Source organism: Brachyistius frenatus, unplaced genomic scaffold (assembly GCF_029030835.1).
Source record: "Brachyistius frenatus isolate BFR_SWC_R1_liver_20210118 unplaced genomic scaffold, ASM2903083v1 Contig_35, whole genome shotgun sequence".
In the NCBI taxonomy this organism is placed as follows: domain Eukaryota; kingdom Metazoa; phylum Chordata; class Actinopteri; family Embiotocidae; genus Brachyistius; species Brachyistius frenatus.
This window is the reverse complement of record NW_027210634.1, coordinates 2436760-2461359: the sequence shown is the minus strand read 5'-3', so window position 1 is coordinate 2461359 and position 24600 is coordinate 2436760. Positions and strand designations below refer to the sequence as shown.

Here is a 24600-nt window from a genome sequence, read left to right as displayed (position 1 = left end):
TTCTCTGTGTCGCAATCTTCTCTGTGTTGCTTCCGGTATGCCCGCCGTCTCCCCCCGGTTGGTCAGCTGACAGTCAGCAGACCGGCTGACTGTCAAACCCCCGAAATTCACCGTGACCCCGGACGCCAGCACCGCCGGGCCGATTCCGGTCTCTTGAGTGCCCGTTAGCGGAGCTCCTGACCCGGACTGGCTCCCGCCGCAACTTCAACTGTCAGCCGGAGGCCAAACTCGTCGTCCTGCCGGCGGAGTCTCTCACTCCGCTCCTCCGGGTGGTTCCGCTCCGAGGCCGGTCAGCTGGTCGACTCTACCCGCCCCCCACGGGTCTGTGACCCCCCGCCCCGGTCCCGCTGAGCGCCATGGCCGTGCTGGAGCTCGCCATGCAGGGCCTGGCCGTGTTCGGCTTGCTGCTCTTCCTCGTGTTGTGGTTCATGCACTTCATGTCCATCATCTATGTGTAAGGCTAACGCCGCAGGCTAACGGCTAGCGCCGCGACGCCTCTGCGCTCTTTTCCTGCGTTTGCCGCACTGTTGTTTTACGGGGGATTCAGCCGAAAAACACACCCGGTTCTCGTCCCTTTTCCTCGGCGGATTTCTGGATGTGCGACAGCCGGTAAACCTGCGTGTGTACACGGCAGGCTGTTGGGGCGTTTTCCTGGTTAACCACTAGCCGGCTAACGTTAGCGCCGCTCGTGAATCCGCTCCCTCCGGGAAACTGATTAAAGACTAAAATTAAATAATTGTCCACCGGGACAGTTTTTTGACGAGGCTGGGGTGGACGGAGGGAGGGGTTGTTTCTGCTTAGAGGTCGATTTACGGGTCTAATTCGGTTGCGTCGCTGTTCGTTGTTTTTAGCCGTGTAAATGTCTTATTTCCTCTATTGATGCTGAATCCCGTTCAGAAACCTGTCGTTTTAAACATGTATAGTCGGCAGCAATTGTTTTGGACGTGGAGGAAAGGAGTGAACATGACGTGGAGACGTTTTAAGAGTTCCTCTTTAATTCGGCAACTATTCACTTCACCTTGTCATTTATTCATGTCCTGATTTTGAAGTTTCAGGGTCCTTCCCAACACCAAACACGGAGCCAAACTGAAACAGCTGTTGTTGTTGTTGTTGTTGTTTTTTGTTTTGTTTTTGTTTTTTTCTATTGGGACCAAGAGACGATAGTTATCAACTTGTAGATCAATACGTTCTTCTCAAAGAATCACATCAAAATTAAATACCGGTGTGTCAGCAGAATAACGACAGAGTAAAAGCAGTTGGTTTTGTAATGCAGTGTGGTGCTGTGGAGTCTTGTGCAACACGTGATTTCCCAGCATCTATTGCTTAAGAAGTTGGGTTGGTTGCATTTCCAGGAAGATTTAGAAACTTCTGGTTTCCAGCTTCACCCGGCAGAAGGTTGTTCTGATCAATGCGGCAGCTCTTTGATTGTGTCGTAACGTGGGAATTTGGGCGTTTGCAGCCGTTAGAGCTGTTTTATTCCTCTTTTCTCTGACTTTCCGCCGATACAGAAAAACTTCCAGGCTTTTTCTGGAGCGAAACTCTTTATTATGTAATTCTCAGGGTTTAAACAGATTATGGGATTTTCAGAAGAATCCCGGGCTTTTAAAGACTCTCTGGATCGTGGACTGGTTTCCTGCAGACTTGGTTCCTCTGAAGACGTGACGGGGTCTTTTGAGACGGAGTGAATGCTTCAGGTGGCTGCTAAAGTCACACGATGAGTGTTTACTATCTGACGTAACGTGAAACTGCAGCAGTGGTTGTGACGAGCAGCTCCACCTCCACAGAGAAGTCAGAGTAGAGTGTGATGGAGGCGGACGGACCGGCTTAACGTTAAAAACGGTTCCAGTGCATTCTGGGAAACCTGGAAACTCCGACTGAACTGTCCCGATGAAGATGGTTTCATGTTTCTCAGATTTTGCTGCTGATGATAATGATGATGATTTTGAGGCTGCTGACCTTTGACCTCTCTCTTCTTTTTTGTTTTAGACGTCTCCACCTCCTCAAGAAAAGGTCAGAGGTCAAACAGCCATTTGTGCAGTTGGCAGGAGTTTCTCTGTTAAAGCCGCTGAAGGGTGTTGACCCAAATCTGATCTCCAACCTCGAGACATTTTTCACTCTGGATTACCCCAAGGTGAAGCTCAGAACCTCCTGAACCTGCTAACTACCCCTCAGTACTTAACTAACCAACGACCCCTCAGTACTTAACTAACCAACTACCACCTGACTGCAACCACATTTCCACCACTTAATTATCAACCTTTGACCTGTCAACTGCCCCCAACCACTTAACGAAGTCCAGACTCCTACTGTCCCTCAGACTGTGGTTCTACTGTGTTTCTACTGTCCCTCAGACTGTGTTTCTACTGTGTTTCTACTGTCCCTCAGACTGTGGTTTGACTGTGGTTCTACTGTCCCTCTGACTGTGTTTCTACTGTGTTTCTACTGTCCCTCAGACTAGTTCTACTGTTTCTACTGTCCCTCAGACTGTAGTTCTACTGTGTTTCTACTGCCCATCAGACTGTGGTTCTACTGTGTTTCTACTGTCCCTCAGACTGTGGTTCTACTGTGTTCTACTGTCCCTCAGACTGTGTTTCTACTGTCCCTCAGACTGTAGTTCTGCTGTGTTTCTACTGTCCCTCAGACTGTAGTTCTACTGTGTTTCTACTGTCCCTCAGACTGTGTTTCTACTGTCCCTCAGACTGTGGTTCTATTGTGTTTCTATTGTCCCTCAGACTGTAGTTCTACTGTGTTTCTACAGTCCCTCAGACTGTGGTTCTACTGTCCCTCAGACTGTAGTTCTACTGTGTTTCTACTGTCCCTCAGACTGTGGTTCTACTGTCCCTCAGACTGTAGTTCTACTGTGTTTCTACTGTCCCTCAGACTGTGTTTCTACTGTCCCTCAGACTGTAGTTCTGCTGTGTTTCTACTGTCCCTCAGACTGTAGTTCTACTGTGTTTCTACTGTCCCTCAGACTGTAGTTCTGCTGTGTTTCTACTGTCCCTCAGACTGTAGTTCTGCTGTGTTTCTACTGTCCCTCAGACTGTGGTTCTACTGTCCCTCAGACTAGTTCTACTGTGTTTCTACTGTCCCTCAGACTGTGTTTCTACTGTCCCTCAGACTGTGTTTCTACTGTCCCTCAGACTGTGGTTCCATCAGGGATTTATTCAGTAACTGAACCGTTTGGTTTTGCAGTACGAGATCCTGCTGTGCGTTCAGGATCTCGACGATCCAGCTGTTGACGTCTGCAAGAAGTTGTTGGGAAAATATCCCAACGTGGATGCTCGGCTGTTCATCGGTGAGAAATGTTGCTTGTTTGTTTTTTGTTCACCGTTTTTCACGCCGTTATTCTCTCGTCATGTATCCAGAGCAACGGACTTCATCTGGCGGCGTGCGCGTCCCTTTATATTGTCCTCCGTTAGCAGCTAACATCAGCGTGTCGTTTGGTTGTCAGGGGGAAAGAAAGTTGGAATCAACCCGAAGATCAATAACCTGATGCCCGGTTATGAAGGAGCCAAATACGGCCTGATCTGGATCTGTGACAGCGGCATCAAAGGTTGGTACCGCCGCGGTGATTCACCTCCGGTGTCGTCGCCGCGCCCGTCCTCACGATGACTCCTTTTGTTTGCGTGCGACAGCGAATCCCGACACGCTGACAGATCTGACCAATCAGATGACGGAGAAGGTGGGCTTGGTCCACGGGTTGCCATATGTTGCCGACCGCCAAGGGTTCGCCGCCACACTGGAGCAGGTGAGGCTAACGCGCTAAGTCCACGCTTAGTCTTCTGACTGGTTTACCAGATAAGCTAATGGTGCTAAAGCCAATGTCACAATAGGTGTCTTGAAATGCTAATGTGATTTTTTTTGTTTGTTTTGTTGTTGTTGTCATTTCTAATACGCTAACATTTACTATATTCAAAGTGTCGTCATTTTAAACTAACTAGCTGTTTGATGCTAATAGATGCTAACGCTAACGTGCTCCCAGGTGTATTTTGGGACGTCCCACCCTCGCTCCTACATATCGGCTAACGTGACGGGGATAAAATGCGTGACGGGGATGTCGTGTCTGATGAGGAAGGACGTGCTGGATCAGGCCGGCGGATTGGTCGCCTTCGCTCAGTACATCGCGGAGGATTACTTCATGGCAAAAGCCATCGCCGACAGGTAAGCGTGTCAGCGTTAGCGCCCGCCTGACGCATCGGAAGAGACTTCCCCCGGTAACCGTGTTTATCTCGTCAGGGGCTGGAAGTTCTCCATGGCGACACAGGTGGCGCTGCAGAATTCCGGCTCGTACTCCATTGGCCAGTTCCAGTCCCGCATGATCAGGTGACGTCGGAGCTCCTCTCGCGATTGGCTGTTTTTATTGTTCACGTCGTCTGGTTCATTTCTACAAGTTTTTTTTTTTCCTCTCTCGTTGAAATAACGTGAGAGTGTAGAATTATTTTAAAGCTGGTATATTTTTGAGAATATATTATTATAAAATAATTTGCATTATTATTATTATTATTATTATTATTATTATTATTATACGCCGTTATTATATTATTGATTATTCTGCCGAACAGTTTCAGATGAATCATTCTGTAATTTTTGTGAAAATGTTTTGTGAACTGTCGTGTGTGTGAGGAAAAATGAGCTCCAACGCCTCGGAAGGAAGAATTACTGAAGTAATGTTTGTGTTCAGGTGGACGAAGCTGCGGATCAATATGCTTCCTGCCACCGTGCTCGAGCCCGTCTCGGAGTGCTTCCTGGCGAGCCTCATCATTGGCTGGGCGGCGCACCACGTGTTCAGGTAGGCAAGCCAATCACAGCACGGCGTGCTGAGGTCACCGCCGGACGGGGCTTGTGTAAACCAGGGAGTGTTTCACTGATCACGTTACCTGATCGGCGTCATTGATCGTCTGAAGGGAAAAATACTTACGGATTGTGTGTGCATCTCTCTCTGTGTCGCAGGTGGGACATGATGGTCTTCTTCATGTGTCACTGTCTCGCCTGGTTCATCTGTGACTACATTCAGCTCACTGGAGTTCAGGTACCCACGTTCAGCCCAATCTCATGCCTTCGTTTTGAAAGGGGATTTTTTTTTTCAAGGCCGATTACTTTTGTTTTGAAAAAAAACAACGGGTTTTTGAGGGCGTGTCTGTTTGATTGACAAGTCCGTGGTGCGGTCAGGTGTCTCAGTCCCTTTAAGCACTCGCTTTTGTTTATGAGATTAAAGTCAACTTCCTCGGATGAACTGGAGAAATTTAACCAGTCTAACCAGTTTAACCAGCATTGGCTCTGCTGGTCAGTTTACAGACGTCTCGTTTGTTTTGTTTTGTTTTGTTGTTCGTTTGTAAACATCAGAAGATTCCCTGAAACCTGAAAAAGAACGCGCAGCTCTGATGTGCTCTCAGATGGTTGTTGATTGGTTATTGACTGATGACATCCCCCGCAGGGCGGCCCGCTGTGCTTCTCGAAGCTGGACTTCGCCGTCGCCTGGTTCATTCGCGAGTCGATGGCAGTGCAGATCTTCCTGTCGGCGCTGTGGGACCCGACCATCAGCTGGAGGACCGGACGCTACCGGCTGCGCTGCGGCGGCACGGCCGAGGAGATCATCGACGTTTAGTTACCACCTCCTCCTCCTCATCATCATCATCATCACCGTCATCATCATCACAGAGTAGGAGGAAGATAGAAAGAGAGAGACTGACGTTTATTTGTTTTTTAAGAGAAAAAAAACTGAAGTGTGTTTGAGTGAGCGTGCGTGTGTGTCTGTGCGTGTGTGCGTGTGTGTGTGTGTGTGTGTGTGTGTGTGTGTGTTTTTACTATTTATGTTCCTTTTGGTGCTAAAACTAAACGATGCCAGAACGAACCGATGAGAGCGAAGAAAGGAAGAAAAAACAAAACGATAAAAAAAAAAAAATGGGGGCGTAATGCATCGCACTGAATCGTATGATCTTTGATTAGAGCAGGAAAACAGGATAGAGTACATCCTCTCCTGATTTGCTGATTTATTTTTTTGTTCTCAGCTTTGCGTTTAATTTTTTTTATTTAATAAAATCAGCTGAACAGCAACAAATGTTTTACTTTGAAATTCCACTCTGCTCTCATATTTAGTTTGACTTTTATTCTGAAAATATTCAACATGAAAACAGTCGAAGCGCACACCCTGAAACACTAAACTGATCAATTATTGATCAACGGGAAGTGAGTCACAACCATTTGGTTTAATCAGTCGTTTGTAAAACGTGACACCGGAGATGTTTTGATCAAAATGATGTGAGGGAAGATTTAAATGGCAGTTTTCACCAATTGTACATTTTGTTGACAGAAAAATTCATAGAAATTACCATTCATCATTAGTTGCGGCACATTAGCTAGCTGTTAGCATTTAGCCTCATGGAGCTGTACCAGAACGGCCAGGTGATGATTTTTTTTTTTTTTTTTTTTTCAACATTCAAACTAGTTTGTTTTAGTTTCAGAGTAAAGTCCAGTTTTTCAAAGTAAAATATTTCAAACTTTAGTTGAAATGATTATCGCAGCTGTTGTTTACTTTTGTTGTTTTTGTAACAAAAGGAAAAAAATATGTAAATAATTTATTTGTTTTTGGCCAAAAAATTTAACCGAAACATCCGCCGCCGTTTCATTGAACAGTTCATTTTCTGTCCGTCAGGGGGAAAAAAACGCTTCATTTGACCTGAGAAACCAGAAGAGTCCATTTCTGGTTCTGTCGTCAAACTGGGCCGTTTTTTACCCGACAAGTTTATGAAGAATTAAAATACAGACGAGTCACTTCAGACCCGAGTTGTCTTCGTACGGAGGACGATGAGTTTTACGATGTAGGGTGTAGACGAGGAAAATGAGGAGAAACTGAATCTGATTGTCTTTAAAGATAAAGAGAGCAACTTCTACTGACGAAGAAATACTGTAGACAGTTTTTATAATTATCACCTCTCATTTTTCTCATGAAGAAAAGAGAAAAAAACATGTATTTTGTAATTGAAAAATGTATGTCGTATCTAACTTGTTATTTATTTAATGTTGCCAAGGTAACAATTAAAAAGTAATTATTTAAAAAAACATGTCACAGGCCCGTCAGGAATTCCAAAATAGTTTTTGTGCTAATTAGTAAAAGATCTTAACGACAAAAGTCGTTATCTTCATAGTTACAAAGTGTGTAGGCAGTCATTATATGATGTATTTTTTTCTTATAAAAGCCGTTCTTCAAATATTTGTTCCTTTAAAAGATAACTGTATTTGGATCTGGTAATTAGAAAGAAAAAAAAAATCTAAAATATTGTAAACAGGACTCAAAGACGCAATTACAAAATGCAAAGTCTAAATTAGTAGAATTTTCTCCGTATTTTTCTCCAGTAGAAGTCCATCCGGCATCATAAAAAAAAAAACCTAAAAAAAACAACTAAAAGTTGCCAAAGGAAAAGAACGTTGAAAATAAACAAAACTGGACATTGAGAGCAGAGAATTCGTTTTTTAGCCGTTTTTGAGAAGAGGTGCAGCACTGAAGGAATTCCAGTATTCTGCGACGTTAGACAGTCTCAACATTTCACAACGTTTCACGTGTTTCAACATCGAATCGAACACGGGACCAAAAAAAAAAAAAAAAGTCCATTTGTAAAATAACGAAAGAAAAACTCCATGTTTCCGAAAAGGTTTTGTTTTGCAGTCTAACCACTGTGCGTGCGCACGTGTGAGTGTGTGTTTGTGTGTGTGCATGGACGATTGCGTGTTTCTTTAAGGCCTGTTGCTTCACTGTTAGCCGTTAGCTTAGCCACTGGAGGTTTGGTTGATGACATCATTTTTTTTTTTGTCGGATGAACCCCCGCTGCCGTCGTCCAATCAGATTGGCAGGATTATTGTTTGTCTACTGTTGTTTTTTTAAAATTACAATTATCCGCTGTAGTCTGCGAACCGACCAATCACAGTTGAGGATTGTGTCAACACAGGAACAATAAAGTTTTACCCGTTCAAATCTGAACTTCAGTGTGGAGAGGTGTTCTTCGTGTCCCGCTTTGTGATTGGCTGGGAGGACAGAGTCATTGGTTGTCATATTATTTATTTATTCAGTGATTCATGCTACAACTTCCTGTCACATTTTCAGAATAAATAAATGCTCAACAAACTTGACTTATTTGAGTCAAGCACGGATAAACGCTCCCCCTTCCCATCATGCACTGCTCCATTTGAAAAATATCTTGTGTAATAACAATGATGTCCCACCTGCTCCCACAATGCACCACAACAACGTTACATTCATTAGATAAAACACAAAGCCACGTTCACGTATAAAAACAGATGTCCAAATGATTTTTTTTTTTTTTTTTTTTTTAAACAGGATTTTCAAAATAAAAATCAACAGTTTCAGATATTCAAAAAGATTTAAAGCAATAAAATAAGAATTCAAATGTATTCTGAAAGGGCCACACTGAATATATTTCTAATCATTTCCTATTCATGTTCATGTCCTCACACATTACAAGCAGCAAAACTTGTTTTACATGTTACATACGTACATACTTATTACATTTTACAGGTACTGGGATAATTTCCATGGACCAATTGATCAAATAAATAATTATATCGATAAAATGACAATAAAACGTGAAAAATGTTTTTCAGAACCCAAAGAGCTTCAGTTTATCATCATGTATGACAAAGTAATTATTGTAAAATGATTGTCGATTAACAGAACAGCCTATGGATTTAAAGGAAACATCACGTGTGACGTTTAGCAGGCCAACAGACATGTAACATGTTCTACCCGTGTGTCACATTACAATACGGTTCACATGTATGACAAGTTGCAAGTTGCGTTACTTTGTCTCACTACTGTGCCAAGTATCCCTACTGTATCTACACGCACGTAAATGATGCACATGTTGTAACGTGTGACAACACGAGTTGTAACACAAGGCTGTATATAAAGATGGTCGACATGTCAAGGGCGCCCCCTGGTGTACATTACATGGCACGGCCGTGATTGACAGCTGCTTTTAATAAAGTAGTGGTGGAGGCAGGCAGACAGTCCGTCAGCGCTCTGATGATTGATCGTCCCTTTGTTCTGCACAGACTGTGTATAAAAGTGGACGTAGCTCCCGGTGTCAGGCCAGTGAGACTAATGCTGAATGGCCTTAAACTGCAATACCACCGAGGGCCACTAGAGGTCAGCTACAAAAAGCTTCCAGCTCCATAGACTCTCTTTTCCACTAGTTACTGTTACTGTTGTTAGCTAAAGTTGATCCTTCTTATTAGTTTTCTGCCGGTCCATCTGAAAAATAATCCCGTCATTAATTAGAAAATAAGCTTTAAAAAGCTGTGTTTTTGGGGGTGTCTCTGTTTGATTGACAGGCCTGCGGTGCAGTCAGGTTTCCGCTGTCGGTGGGCGAGACGTAATATCGTCGGGTTTCCAATCAGATCGAGACAGATCCACCGCTCGCCCGTCCCCAGCTCGGTCAAATATGGTCACTTCTGGCGCCAAACCGCACTGAACTTGCAAGATGGCGCCGGCCAAAAATCCTAACTTGAGACTTCAAGCTTGTTGTTCTGCAGTAAACTCAAATGTCTGATATTCTGAGAGACGCTGCTTCTTCCACAAGTTCATTTTATGTTCTGATGTCACAGCTAGCGTGCTAAGATCACAATCCGTCTGTTGGGGGAAAGTATCTGATATGTAGCTGCCGGCTGTCTTTAGGTATTGATCGTGTTTAACTAGAAAATGATCAGCGTACAGCATCCACAACAGTCAAACAGTCAAAATGGCGGCAGCGGGGCTACGTGAAGTTCAAGGCCTCCCATGTGGGACGGGGCAGAGTGTGTGGACATATTGCTGTCATTACTGTCCGCACTCAGGTTTTCGGTGACGTCGTAGAACCGACAGATTGCCGACAGGCAAGTGGAGGCGTTTCGGCCATCTTTGTTTTCAGTCTTGCTGTTCAATGTGTCAGTCGTTACATGTAAAGTTTTATTAATGAATCAGCCTTCTCTGGTTTTGATCAGTAATCACGTAACAACAGAGATCTTGACAAATACAGGGGTTGTGGGTTCTTTTTAGTGGACGGGGCTACATATGTCGGGGCGGGGCTATAAGAGGACAATAGTGTTATATTAGCGTTCACTTCTACTCATGTTGAGCCCTGAAAAACAATATCACATTGTTTGATGTCACATTGTTCACATTGTTCTGAAAAGAAAAACTGAGAAATGTTTACCTAATGTGATCAGGTTTAGCTTGTGTTGATATGAAAACTTAAAAATCTAAAAAAAAATATTGTTATGCTCGTATGTTTAATGTTATGAGTTGGAACTGAAATTAACAGTAAAACGTAAAATACAATTGGGAAGCCAATTAAACAGGAAGTGATGTCATAATGAGAGAATGTGATAATCCAATTAAAAGGCACGCAAACTTTGGCTTGATTAGACCCCGCACACCCACCACTTTTTTCAAAGTTATGTAATCACCAAATTTAATTAAGAATTTTCTTTTAAAGAATGATTTTGCTTTTATTTTGTCATTTTTTAAAATTAAAGTTAAACGGTAACTCAAGTGAGAAAAAAAAATTATAATTTCAACCTTGAAGAAAATGTTTGCTGTAAAATCAGAAAGAAAAAAAACAAAAAAACAAATAAAGTAAAAAACAAAAACAAAATTTACATAAAAGAAATTGAACAATAATCATATTTTAAAAACGTTTGTAGGGCAGGAGGCAGGACCTCAACACGACGTCTCCACATATGTCAAAATCCAAAACTGAATTTATTTGCTGATCTGAGTTTTACAGCCAAAAGCCTAAACAAACAAAAAATCTGAACTGAAAATCTCAGGTGGTGAGGTCAGCGGTCAGAAGGCAAACTGGAAATCGACAGCTTCCTGTTTTTGTGGCTTGTTTCCTGTTTGAAAAACAAAAATCCAAACGAGATGATGATAAAAACACGTAAAAAAAAAAAAAAAAAAAGGGAAGTGATTTGAATAAAATTTTGATAGAAAAAAAAGGTGGGACGTTTGAAGATCAACAAATCACAGCTCAGCACAACTTTATAAATATCACGCACACAAACACATAAATACGTCGAAAGCGATACCCCTTACATGTTGTACAGTATAAATACATTCATGAAAAACCCTTCCAAAAAAATACACCAACAATAAACAAAAGGATTTTTAACAAAGTGAAAAAATTCTACAAAAAAATCTAAAGACAGATGAAGATGTGCTGCCACCTAAACACCAGCAAACAGCGTTTAAAAAACCAAAACCCACCAGAAGAATCAAAAAAATAAGGCACAGAAGAAGGTCTGTTGCAGCTAAACCCTAAAATAATAACAATAATAATTCCAGCCAATCAGACGGCAGCGTGAAGCGCTGAAAAAACAACAACCAAAAAACAACGTGGAAGTTTGTGGAAACCTTTAAAGTAAAAATCGGACGTAAAATTAAAAATCTTTCAATAAAAACAGAAAAAAGTAAAATAATATTTGATTGTTATTATGCTGAAAAATAAACTAAATAACTTGAGACAGTTTACCAGATGTAAATGTAACGTTAAACAATAAGCTGAGTATAGAATAAAATCGTTCGTTGGTAAAAGGCAGTTTTTTTTCTTCCTGATTTTTTTTCTGCATCACATTAATTTAGACAACAGATTCAACTCACATTAGCTCCTCACTGGACTCCATTACCCACAATCCACTGCTACTCAGTCTGCTCAGGAATGTGCACTGTAACCTCTGTAACCACGGCGATGGCCCTGGTCGTGACATCATCAGTCCCTGTGATGCCAGGCTGTTTGTAGGCACACAAAGATTGTTGGTTAATCGGCGTTCTCCCATCTCCCGTCAATCAGAAGCCCTGAAGTCTGATTGGCTGGTCAGTTCTGAAGGTCAAAGGTCAGATGGTGGACTTGGAGAAGGAGACTCGGAGATGCTGGTTGTGGTCCAGCTGGTGGTCGTGCAGAGCGATCAGAGCTTCGATGGCCTCCTCCACCGACGCCAGCTGCATCAGAGCCATCTTCCTGTCCTTCCTGTGACATCAGAGGAAGTGACATCATTAAACTAATGACCACAGGGGGAGGTCACCCAGGGCAGTCATGTTCTGCCTTGTACTCTGCCTCGATCGGTCGGGGTCGCGATTCCCGTGTTCGCGAAAATAATTCGCACGAATTTCGCCCCCTCGTGTTGTTTTACGGCGTCGAAGTTCACGAGTTGTGACGCATTTGCCGACGTTTTCAGAAATGGTGGACGACAGCGAAGTTAATATGTTGTGTCGCAATTCTCGTCGTAATTTAACGTTCTAATGGTCCAGCGGCCTTTTCATCTCCGTCTATCATTACGCAGTTCCTGCATCTCGTTACCCTCCTGCTAGCCAACTGACTGTCAGCCTCTGTGGCTTCTAGACACCGTTCGTGTTGTCGTTGCCTAGCAACAGTGTTCTCGCGAATTAACCACTTGAATGACAAGCGTGCGTGCTGTGAATGAATGTACCATATGTGTTGGCTCATAAAATTCAAACACAATAATAAAAAAATTTAAAAGTATTTTTAAAGTGAATCAAACTCACATTTTGCAAAATGAATGACCTGAAAAATATTTTTAAAATCTTATTTTGTAAACATTTTCGTTGGGTTTTGGACCTTTCTTAAGGCGAAGATGTTGACAATTACAGAACATCTGCTTTGCATGTGCGACGTACACAGTTTGTTTACGTTAACTTTCGGAGCGTTGTGAGCTTCCGTTAAAAAAAAAAATCACAGACTCCTGATTGGCAGAAGAAAGTGTCAAAAAAAGATCTCAATGATTGAATTTCACGGCTGATTAAACGTCCACTGGTGTTTGTCTCGTCTGTTCTTCCATCAAACATCCGCCGTCGGCGAGGAACGGAAACAAGTCTGAAATTTAACGTGAAGAACAGCGTAACTTTAACGGCTCTGACACGCATCACGTTGTGATTTGAAAGTGATTCATTAAGTCCACAAGGGGGCGCTCTTAGTTCATTGTTGTAGTAAAAGAGCTCGTAAATTCACTGGAGGATTTAAATTCGACTTTGGTGAGCTGGAGTTCGATTTTTCACATCTGTCGTTGTGAAGAGCAGCCGCTCGCCGACAGTTAACGACAAAAACACTGGCGGACAAAACGCAAGGCGGCTGAGGTACCGAGTCATGTTCTTCGTACCTGAACGCGACGTCGTCCCAAACGCTCTCTCTACCGTCACCAAAGAATCAATAAAAGTTCTCACGTTAGAACCGAAGAACTATCTGCATGAATCCGAATAAAATTAAATAAAAACAAAAGAACTTTCAAATTATTTTATAGCATAAACAATTCACATTTTTTTAAACTGTTTGTCACACACACAAACAAATTAACAAACGGACTTGTTTTCTTTCTGCGTCGTTACTTACTGGAAAAATTTGAAGGCTTTAACTGTGAATCCAGCAGAGGAAAATAAATCCTTCAACGCCTCCTCATCGACCGAGGAGCTGGGAATTAATGACACAAGGAGACAAAGAAGGAGACAAGAGGACAACAAGTGGGACAATATTAAATAAAGAAAATATTACAATTCAACACTCGACCGCTAAATTTAAAGAAACAAACGTGAAGTCCTGAAGTGACTCACGGGATGTTGGAGAGGTGCAGCGTCGCCGACGGAGGGAAGATGTTGTTAAAATTTTTGGATCCCGGCTTTTTAAAGCGGTGGAGGGCGGAGCCTGAGAAGTCCTGAGTCAGCGCCTGCTCTTCTTGCCCCGCCCCCCCGCGAGGCAGCTGCACCACCGGGTGTTTGGACAGCGTCACCCGGATCACGTTACCATGGAGACGCTGCCCGTTCAGGTGACTCATTGCTGTCGGGGAAAAATCAGAGACAAAAGAATTAATAAGCAAAAAAAAAAATATTTTTTTTAAATTTAAGAAATTAAAAAGTGGAAGAAAATTCAATCACACTTTCAAGATCACACAATTTTTTTTGTTTGTTCAAAAATTAAAAACATGAAAGATTAATCAGAAAAGTAAAGCAAAAAATATTTTTAAATTTAAGTATTAAACGCAGTGTCACCTTTGTCTCTCCCTGCTGTCAGTGAGAGGAACTACAACAAAACTGTGGACATGTTTACATTTCTATTGGGAAAACGGAGGATAAACATTTGGAAAGCTCAAAGATTTGCACGACCGAATTATTTTTTAATCCCAGTTCAAATTAGCATCGAGCTAAACAGGAAGTCAGCTCAAGTGTACAAACGCAGGTGTTTGGTTAATGTAAAAGTCAGGAGGAAAAGTTTTTTACATTTTTTTACTTTTTTTTTTTTTCCTGGAACATGTTCACGTAAATACTTTATCCAGCGTGTTTGTAAACACAATTCAAATTAAAATCAGGTTTAATTTGTAAAGTGACTGAAATAATGAAAATCAGCACAGATTCGTTATGATCATGAAAGTAAAGAGTGGCCGCTGTTTTGGAGGCCCGTCGCTGTCTGATGACATAAAAGCTGAAGAGGTTTAACTGTAATAAATAAAAGAGCTTCGGACCGAGCTGGGCCTGCGTGCCGTCGCTCATCTGAACCAGAGCGTTTTCCTTCTTGTTGAAGAGGATTTTCACTCTCTGAACGTCCCCGTAAACACCTGAAAACACAAATGAACGAAAGGCGTTTGAATGGACTTCTCTTGTTTCTCACGCTTGACTCGATGATCGATATGAATGCGTTTCTTACCGAACAGGATGAAGAGGCAGTGAGGAGAGACGCTCTGCAGAAATAAAGTGCTAATAAAGTTAATACCAAAATAAAAATTAAAAAAAATCATCATTTTAAAAGTTTGATTTGATTTGTCGTTAACGTAACATTCACGTCAACGAGTTCGGAGCCGCCTGCTGATGTGACCGCACGTGTGTGTGTGTGTGACCTCTGACCTCTGGGTTCAGGTTGGACACGAGCAGCACCGAGTGGACAGAAGGAGGCGCCACCTGCAGCGAGACACGAGGAGGAGACACCAACGAGCCGGGGATGGCCGCCATGGACAGACCTGGGGACGGACAACACCTCAGACAACTTTATTTAAAAACGGCACAGACTGACGCCGTTAAAAACTTCCAGAGGCGGCCGCCGAGTCGTCCGGTAAATCAACGTGTTCGGCGCCACCCGGTGGTGAGATGCTGTCAGAATCTCAGATTCCGAAAAAGAGTTCCTCCGCAGACGACGCGTTTCCAGCTTATTAACAGAACCATAAAACAGGGCGGGATCGGAGTCGGGAAGAACACACCCAATAAAACTTTATTTAAAACAGGCTGGAGACGCGGGATGTCGCCGTCCGACGGTATCGAAACATTAAAACGGAAGAAACGTGACACGCGTTGTACGAAGGAAGGGACGTGACTCACCGGCGTGTTGATGAAAAGTGGGCGGGAACGCTGCTGCTCCGTACGGCGGCAGAGCTACACCTGAAACACACACACACACACACACACACACACACACACACACACACACACACACACACACACACACGTAACTGGGTGAGTCATAAGCCCCGCCCCTAAACATTGGCTGTCCAAATCCCATCTCAGCAGGCGTGTCACTGACTCTGAAGTTACTGTAGACAGCTAACACCTGCTGGTCCCTCACGGCATGACCACAACCGGAAGTGACAGATAACTTAGCAGCGTGGCTCCGCCTCTCACCGAAGGCGGCGGGCTCCAGCTCTCCGGTCGGCAGGTCGGCTCTGGTGAAGTCGCGACTCTTGTCGTTGTTGTACTTGACGTTGAGCGCGCTCAGTTTGGAGAAGTCGATCCTCAGCGTGCAGCAGCCGTTGTAGATGTTCTGACCGTCCAGAGACTGAAAGACACGAGGACACACTGCTGTTGGGGGGGGGGATTTATGAGCAGGTGTGTGTGTGTGTGTGTGTGTGTGTGTGTGTGTGTGTGTGTGTGCGTGTGCGTGACTCACGGCCTTGGCATGCTGAGCGTGCACGACATCGCTGAACTGCAGCAGAGCCTGAAACTGGTTGTTTCTGGTGAACGTGATGATCTTCAGCACCGAGCCGAATTTACTGAAGATCTGAGGACGCACAGCGAAACTTTATTGAAACAAACAAACGTCAATAATAAACGACGACGATGACGATGACGAGAGCTGCGTTGACCTGCTGCAGGACCTCCAGGGTCACCGGGTAAAATAAATTCTCCACGATGATTCTCAGGACGGGAGTCTGACCCGGAGCTAAGCCCCGCCCCTCGCCTCCTGAAGCCATGTTCCCAGAATGCACAGCTGTGGCGTGCAGCGCCGCCTGAGATCTCTGTCAACAAACCAACAAACAAATGGTGTAAATTCAGGTGTAAATTATTCAGTTGGTTCACTGTTGTAGATTTGAATAAATTATCTTCTTATTGTCTTTTATTCCTTCGTTTCAAGATTTTCTGATTCTGAACGTTAAAAACGTCAGACAACTCCTGCGTTATCGTTTTTTGTTTGTTTATTTTAATGTTTCCTGGACAGAAATTTGACACGCGGACATTTACCTCATGAAAAGCCCCGAAAAAGTTGAAGTGGGCGGAGCTTGACTGAACTCCTCACCTGATTGGTCAGATTGTCGGTCTTGAGCTCGCGGTGGGTGGAGAACTGGATGAAGACTGGCTGGTTCCTGACGGTGGGCGCGGTCGAGGTGTAGTAGTTCACCATGGTAACAGCAGCTTCCTCCGAAGACATCTCTAAAAACGCCTGAAAACAAAAACGAGGAAAGCGGTTAGCCTTTAGCGGCGAGGTGTTATTAGTTAGCCGTGAGCGGTTACCTGATTCTTGGCCGTGAGCGTGATCAGTTTACTAACTCGGCCGAAGGGAAGCGCGAGACCGAGAACTTCCTCTTCGGAAACGTCAGCGGGAAGCCGACGCAGGTGAAGGACCCGAGAAGGAACGCACTGAGCACGCTCGGAAACACACAGCCTATCAGCGCCATCCACTGGAGGAAGACAGAAACATACAGGTGAACAGACAGACAGAAAGACAGACAGACAGACAGACAGACAGACAGACAGACAGACAGAAAGACAGACAGACAGACAGACAGACAGACAGAAAGACAGACAGACAGAAAGACAGACAGACTCACCTGTGGACAGGTGGGCGGAGCTCATGTTCTCAGAGCCGACCAACAAACTGAAGTCTGATTCCTGCAGACAAACACAATGAAGTGTCCGTCAGTCAATTTATTGATTTCTCTGATTTATTGATTTCTCTGACATATGATGTATTAATTTATTGATTTCTCTGATTTATTGATTTCTCTGACATAGGATGTATTAATTGATTGATTTCTCTGATTTATTGATTTCTCTGATATATGACGTGTTAATTTATTGATTTCTCTGATTTATTGATTTCTCTGATATATGATGTGTTAATTTATTGATTTCTCTGATTTATTGATTTCTCTGATATAGGATGTATTAATTTATTAATTTCTCTGATTATTTTTTTTTTAATTCTCAGATTCAGGCTTGATGAACTTCCTGAATCTGAGTTTCTGACTGTCGATGGAAAAACGAGACGTGAAGTGATTTATCATCCAAAATATTTTAATTAACCGATCAGTCGATTGATTGGCTCGTTAAAGGCAGACTATTGATTAACTAATTGTTAAGCAGCCGCTTGTTAAAAAATATAAATCAACATGTGGAACGAAAAGATGATTTTATTTGATATTGATAAACGATTCAAATGTTTATTGATTATGTTGATTAGTGTTTGTCTCTTCTTGAACTAAAACTCATTCATTCTCGGTTTTCACAGTAAAGTGGATCCTCCGGAGGTTCAGACAAACATGATCACGTTTTATACGGTTTGAATTAATTCAGTTTAATAACACGTTAAAACTCCGTGTGAAACGAAATAACTCATCAATCAAACGTCCATGAACGTGAACACGCAATCATCGCGAGATTTCGGCCAATCAACCCCCGCTGGCGACACTAATCCAAAACAGAAGCAGCACGGGCGAAACACGGCGTGTAAGTAACGGTAACAGCAGCGGCAGGGGGCCGTTTTAGTAAACAAGTAAACAACAACAAACAAGGGGGAGGGGGAGGTGGCGAAGGGGGGGAGGGGGGTGACAAGAGGCTCGCGCAGGTGCGGTTTAGTCGCCAAGGAAACGCGAGGGAGGAAGGAGGGAAAATCAGCGGCGTGAATGTTCGGGAAAGGTTCGGGAGGCTTTCGCGCGCTTACCAGTCCATGGTCCGCGAGGAGGAAGAGTAGCAGAGGAAGAGTTGTTTTGGTCGGCGAGCCTCCGCAGCCAGGCAGCGGGAACAACGAGCTCACTTCCCGTTTGGTGACATCACGGCAGAACATGGCGGCTCGCGGACACGCCTCGGATTCAAAATAAGATCAAATAAAATAAAGGAAAAAAAAATAAGTGAAACTCCGGGAAAAAAAAAAAAAAAGGATTAAAACGGAACCGAATAAGCAATAAAAAAATAATAAATAAAAAATAAAAAATTGTTTTCCTGTTTGGAATAAATATGTATTTATTACATTAATTATTACTACTTTGGTTTATTCAGTAAGCACATACATTATTATAGTGCATGTGTGTTTAGAACGTTTCAAAAAGAAGAAAATTTCAATAAATCCATGTTATTGAATTTAGTTTAATATTTGTGAATATTATTTCCACATGATTATAAAGATGCAACAACGTGAAAAATAAGAATACTTTATTTACTTCGTTAACAAACTAAAAGTAACTTCATTTTTGAAGTTATTCTACTTCAGGTTGTGTAAAATTAAAAGTTAAGTTGCCCTTTATAATGAAATCTGCACTCTTTAACACATTTAAATGGTATATTTTCGGTATTTTAAATTTTTATAATTTCATTTTTAAGTTCTGGTGTTAAACAAGATAAATTTCATGATTTTACTGTGTTTGAAATTCACATTCTGCTGGAAACGAATCGGAAATAAACAAAAGGCATGGGTTCTCTGAAAAGAGTGAATTATTAAATATAAACACTGAAGCTGTTAAAAGACAATAGGACGGACACTTTTAATATAAATACTGTGTTTCATTATAATGTCTTCATATTGCTGACAAAGAAATTTTATTTATTTGATACATTTTAGAGTTTTTTTTCACAAATATCAGAATTTTAACTTATTTGACGTTTCTTGAAATGAAATCACAGCAGCTTGTTTTCTGCTCTGGCAGCGAATCACACGGAAAGAAAGCCATCATCAAAAATAAATCTTTTCCTGCAGTAGTGTTTCTAAAAATCCATTGCTGGAAAAAATAATGAATGGTTTTAAGTTTTTTATTATTATTGCAGAACAAAAGAAAACAGAGTGCTCTTAAAACATAAAAATAATGTTTGAAATTAAATCAGAACCACTGTGAGCAGCTGCTGATGAGAAATATGAAACTGTTCTTTAAATGAGTTCTTCTTAACTTTGCATTAATATTTTATCACATCCATAAACGCTGCACTTCAAATAAATCTAACTCTAATTCAAGTTAATTTAAAAAAAAATTTTTTTTTTAAGTGTTTACGTTTCTTTCTTTTAAACCTGCGATTCAAACATAACGTCGATCTGATGACGGACATGATCAATCCATAATGAAGTTTGACATGTCATTGATCCGGGGAAATCTTAGCCCGCAGACCGGAAGTGGCTGGTGCGTAACATCCGGCTGTGTGGGGGAAGGATTTTTAACTGGGCGAAAGGTGACGAAGACCCGCTTGCACAGACTGTCCGTCCACCTTTTTCTGTTTGACTCACCTGAGAGCGACGATGCTGCAGAACACGGGGTGAGTGCTCACACCTTTCTGCTCACACACACACACGGAACTCCGCTCCAAAAAACAAAAATGTCCCGAGCTGTCGCTGCAAACTTTAAAAAAAACACGACAGAAATTGGAGGTTTTAGTGATTCAGTCTGTTTTAGTTTGGGATTTTTTTTTACTGCAGCCGAATTAAGAAGTGAAGCTTCAGTTCAGTTCTTTTCTCCTCTCCTCTCTCTGCCGTGGTACCTTTGAGCAGCTACTTAAAAAGTTGGAAGATTTTTTTTTTTTTTTTACTATGGAGTTTGACAACAGCTGCTCGATCCTCTGGAGCTTTTGACCTCCTGCACGCAAAAACTCCGCTCGGAGACCTTTGGATGTTGTTCGGCCTTAATAACACTGTGGTGGTTTTAGTGAATTTATTTTTGGGGCTTCGTATGAGCCGAACTGAGCAGGTAACTCACCTGCTTCAACGCAGCCGGTCTGACCGCGGTGTCCTGTCACCTGTCAGAAAGACTTTTTAAAATATGGGATATTTTTTTTTATTAGGAGTTTGGTGACAGCAGCTCAGGTGATCATCAGCTGTTGCTTCTTGTTGAACTCCGTCTTTGGTCCGTCTGTCCCGTCACCTACGTGCAAGGCATTTTAAAGTCTTGTTTTGTGACAGGAGTGTTTGACATCTAACTCCCCTCTGTTTTAATTAACTAGTAGAGAGCTCGAAGGCCAACAGCACATTCCTGCATACTAATGCGGTTTTAATTGTTTGTTAACTTGGCGGGAACATTTTGCATTAAAGGAATTTCTAGTCAAAAAATAATTAGGTTTGTGTTTTGTTGAATGTTTTTGCGTGCAGGGAATTTAAAAAAAAAAAAAAAGATCTTGACAATTTTAGTTAAGCGAACAACCAGACAGGCACGGCCCTTTCAAAATAAAAGTGTACCATGTTGTCTTCCGTGTGGAGGCTTTTATGATGTAAAATGGAACCGCAAGTGTACTAAAACCTTTTTGAGCAAACACATTTCGAAGTTACACAACAGTTTAGGACTGCATACATTTAAAAAAACAAAACAAACAGTTTCGGGGCAAACCGGGTGAAAGCTTGAAGGCAGAATAAATTCAACATTTATTTTTTGAAGATTTTCTTTTTCTTTATTTAAACACAAAAATGACATCAGAACAACACTTCAAAATAAAACTGTCAAAAAGCCTAATCTAGATCTTTTACTTTGAACGGATCATTTCTATTACTTTAGCATTTGCGAAATAAAAGCATCCGATCTTTCTGCCGGTCATCTTTTCTCCTGTTTGATGAGGATGAGCTGCAGAGTTTCATTTTATTTTGTTTACATGCTGAAGTGTCTTTGGGCAAAGTACTGAACCCCAAGTTACTCCTGATGGCAAATAAGCAGCATTTAAATGTATTTAATTTAATCACTCAGCCCTATTTAAATAATTTGATCGAAGAAGAAGAGCGTGTCGGGCAGTAACGATTATTTTCATTACCTGCAGACAAATATTTTGCCATCAAATCTTTTGGTCAACGTTAACTAGCTTCGCGTAATGAGAGTAGGGTGGGCGAGCATGTTGGCGAACTGCGTTGTCTCTCCATGTGTTTTTCCAGTAAGCTAGCGGGCTGCACGCTCTTCATCACCGGAGCAAGCCGAGGCATCGGGAAAGCCATCGCGCTGAAGGCCGCCAGAGACGGAGCCAACGTCGTGATCGCCGCGAAGACCGCCGAGCCGCATCCCAAACTGCCCGGAACCATCTACACCGCGGCTCAGGAGGGTGAGCGGCAAACTGCTAACGTTCACGTACAGGAGGAGGAGGATGGAGGAGACGGAACCGACGTGCTGCATGAAGTCAGCACGAACTCAAGCGAACATTTAGAGAATCCAACGGTCTGCTCCTTTTAACACGTTTCCTCTGTTTCCCGTTTGTTTGTGTACATGCGTGTTGGCCCGTTTCCTTTCTACGGTTGCGTGTCCCAGTGGAGGCGGCCGGCGGCAAAGCGTTGCCGTGCGTCGTCGACATCCGAGACGAGCAGCAGATCGGAGCGGCGGTTCAGAAAGCCGTCGACACGTTTGGAGGTAAAGCCGTGTTTCCGATTGAGTATTGACCGGCAGTGACATCATCCCAGCAGTGACATCATCCCACCTCGTGTCCTTTTGATTGGCAGGTATCGACATCCTGGTGAACAACGCCAGCGCCATCAGCTTGACGGGAACTCTGGAGACGCAGATGAAGAAGGTCGACCTGATGTTGGGAGTCAACCTGAGAGGAACATACCTGACGTATGACGCTGCGCACATACATGTTAACATACGAACAGCTTATTATGCACACGCGTGTCAGTGACCGCGTAGATGTTTACTGAACATATGATGTTCCTGAACATGTTACCAAAGACCTACATGTTAGTCACATGTATGTGCTCGGTAACATGTTTGTATTTAGTAGCATGTGTGTCTTCATACGTGTTGCGGATGTGGCGCGACGACCAGATCTGTGTGTCAAATCACACGTCTCCTTGTGACCGTTAATCAGGATTAATCGCTGCGTACATGTTACTTTACTAACGCGTTGCTGCGTACGTGTTACTTTACTAACGTGTTGCTGATAACATGTTACTTTACTAACGTGTTGCTGCGTACGTGTTACATGTTTTCCAGGTCGAAGCTGGTCCTCCCTCACCTGCTGAAGAGTCGCAGTCCTCACATCCTGAACCTGTCGCCTCCGCTCAACCTCAACCCCGTCTGGTTCAAGAACCACACAGGTAACCGTAGCAACCAGCTGACCAGGTGCCCCATCACGCACCTTTGCATCACTATGATGTCTGTTTTTTTTTTTTTTTTTCAGCGTATACGATGGCTAAGTACGGAATGTCCATGTGCGTCCTGGGAATGGCCGAAGAATTCAGAGGACAGATTGCTGTCAATGCCCTTTGGCCCAAAACTGGTCAGTAACTAAATATTAGCATGCTAACACGCTCCCTATTGACTCTCACTGTAAACTAGCATGCTAACAGACTACTCCTTGACTCCCCACGATGCTAACCCCGCTCTGACTGTGTGTTCTTGCTGTAGCGATCCAGACAGCCGCCATGGACATGTTGGGCGGGGGTGGTATTGGTAAACAGTGTCGTACAGCTGACATCATGGCAGACGCAGCTTACGTCGTCCTGTCCCAACCAAAGGACTACACGGGTCACTTCCTGGTAGACGAGGCTGTCCTCAAAGCGCATGGAGTCCAGGACTTTGACCATTACGCTGTCCAACCAGGTGACTGCATGCTATCTCGGATAACGCTAACCTAGCACAGGTCGTTACAGCCCAGCACTTCCACACACTGTCACGTGGTAATCATGGTGGTCTTTGATTGGTCCACAGGTCACCCCCTGTTGCCAGACTTCTTCCTGGACGAAACACCGGAGGAACTGGCCCAACAGATGGAGCAGCACGGTAAGTACCACAGAAACTGCAGACGCTGCGAACACTAGCGCTAACACTACTAAACATTACCTTCCTGTGGTAAAGTCATACTGACATTACTGCTAGTAAGAGTAATACTAGTATATATTATTTGTGTACAATTACTTCCACTAAACTAAAAATAAAAGTCAAAAACATTAGTTGTTACCAGCCGTTCACAACGGATCATTAAATGATGTAAAGCATGACATGACTTGATTCCATCGACCCTCTAGCATCGAGTCCACTGACTTGTCGTTTTTCTTGGTCGCTAGGGGCAACCCCAGCCTTCAAACCACCACCAGCATCATCATCCACGCCTCCCTCCAGTGGACCAATAGAGAACACGTTTCACCTCATCAGAAGCGTTCTCTCCGACGATGTCGTCAAGTCAACACAGGGCATCTACCAGTTTGACCTGTCTGGTAACGACCGCAGTCCGCATGTCTATATAAGGACATCCTGTAGGCGTGTCACTCAAACAAACGTGTTTATGTCCATTTTAGGAGAACATGAAGGCGTCTGGTTTTTGGACCTGAAGAGCGGCACTGGCAGTGCGGGGCAGGGCCAGCCCCTGGTCAAAGCCGATGTTGTCATGACGATGGACTCCAACGACTTCACCAAGATGTTTTCAGGTGAGCCGTCCCCTCGGCGACGATTAAAGACGAAAGAACGGCACAGAAACCGCGCGGTGATCTGGGAACTGTTGCAACCATCGCGCCGACTTCAGGGCGGCGTTGTTTCCATGTTTCCAACAGCCGTGTCTTCTTGGGGTGTTGTTTTTCAGGGAAGCTGAAGCCCACAATGGCCTTCATGACAGGGAAGCTGCGCATCAAAGGCGACATGACACTCGCCATCAAACTGGAGAAACTGATGGGCCGCATGAACAAGGCCAAGCTGTGAAACTGAAGCCCCACCCACAGGCCTTTCAAGCCCCTCCCTCTCACCCTCTGTACCTGTACATGTTGCCTTAATCAGACATTAATAAATCTGATCTGAAAACAGAGTGTGTCCTTTTGTCATGATGTGCCGTTTCTCTGAGGTGTGTCCAGGTGAAGAAGACCATCTGAGACAACCACAGTGAACTGGGTCAGCCTGTCCGGTCCGATCTGGTGGATTTGACTATTGTGAAAGTCTGAGCGGCCCTTGCAGCTGTCGGTCATCGGCTCTCCTGATCTCAGTCCCGATATTTTCACATTAAAGTTTTCGTAACGTCAGTTCCTGTCGTCAATGTTCAATTTCAAGTTCTTTGATGAAACACAGATTTCCTCTGGAGAACATTTACCTCCAGCTGCACCGTCAACTAACACGCACAGATCAAGTGCGCAGGACTTCTTTCTCTCGTCTCTGTAATATTAATAAAATCAGTAACATCCTGCCTCA

At 43.3% G+C, this 24600-nt stretch overlaps 3 protein-coding genes across 3 annotated transcripts; 2 read left to right on the top strand and 1 right to left on the bottom strand.

The window, feature by feature from the left end:
* Positions 1 to 33: 33 nt before the first annotated feature.
* On the top strand, positions 34 to 6426 carry ugcg (UDP-glucose ceramide glucosyltransferase). The gene is made up of 10 exons (XM_069700933.1): positions 34 to 454; positions 1987 to 2131; positions 3193 to 3295; positions 3452 to 3553; positions 3636 to 3748; positions 3983 to 4161; positions 4237 to 4323; positions 4682 to 4789; positions 4951 to 5029; positions 5435 to 6426. The coding sequence occupies exons 1-10, from the start codon at positions 357 to 359 to the stop codon at positions 5603 to 5605; spliced, it is 1185 nt and encodes a 394-aa protein (XP_069557034.1). The 5' UTR covers positions 34 to 356; the 3' UTR covers positions 5606 to 6426.
* Positions 6427 to 9937: 3511 nt separating this feature from the next.
* LOC138622267 (polypyrimidine tract-binding protein 3-like) lies at positions 9938 to 18307 on the bottom strand. The gene is made up of 14 exons (XM_069700932.1): positions 18201 to 18307; positions 17089 to 17149; positions 16772 to 16938; positions 16557 to 16700; positions 16126 to 16278; positions 15930 to 16040; positions 15665 to 15818; positions 15365 to 15424; positions 14897 to 15009; positions 14700 to 14733; positions 14518 to 14610; positions 13613 to 13835; positions 13395 to 13472; positions 9938 to 12017 (listed from the first exon to the last, which is right to left on the bottom strand). Exons 2-14 carry the CDS (start codon positions 17111 to 17113, stop codon positions 11885 to 11887), a joined length of 1488 nt encoding a protein of 495 aa, XP_069557033.1. The 5' UTR covers positions 17114 to 17149; positions 18201 to 18307; the 3' UTR covers positions 9938 to 11884.
* On the top strand, positions 17944 to 24221 carry hsdl2 (hydroxysteroid dehydrogenase like 2). Its single transcript, XM_069700931.1, has 12 exons — positions 17944 to 17986; positions 19624 to 19777; positions 21372 to 21535; positions 21739 to 21837; positions 21927 to 22041; positions 22420 to 22523; positions 22607 to 22705; positions 22834 to 23028; positions 23137 to 23208; positions 23493 to 23642; positions 23724 to 23852; positions 24005 to 24221. The coding sequence occupies exons 2-12, from the start codon at positions 19761 to 19763 to the stop codon at positions 24118 to 24120; spliced, it is 1260 nt and encodes a 419-aa protein (XP_069557032.1). The 5' UTR covers positions 17944 to 17986; positions 19624 to 19760; the 3' UTR covers positions 24121 to 24221.
* The last annotated feature ends 379 nt before the right edge of the window (positions 24222 to 24600 follow it).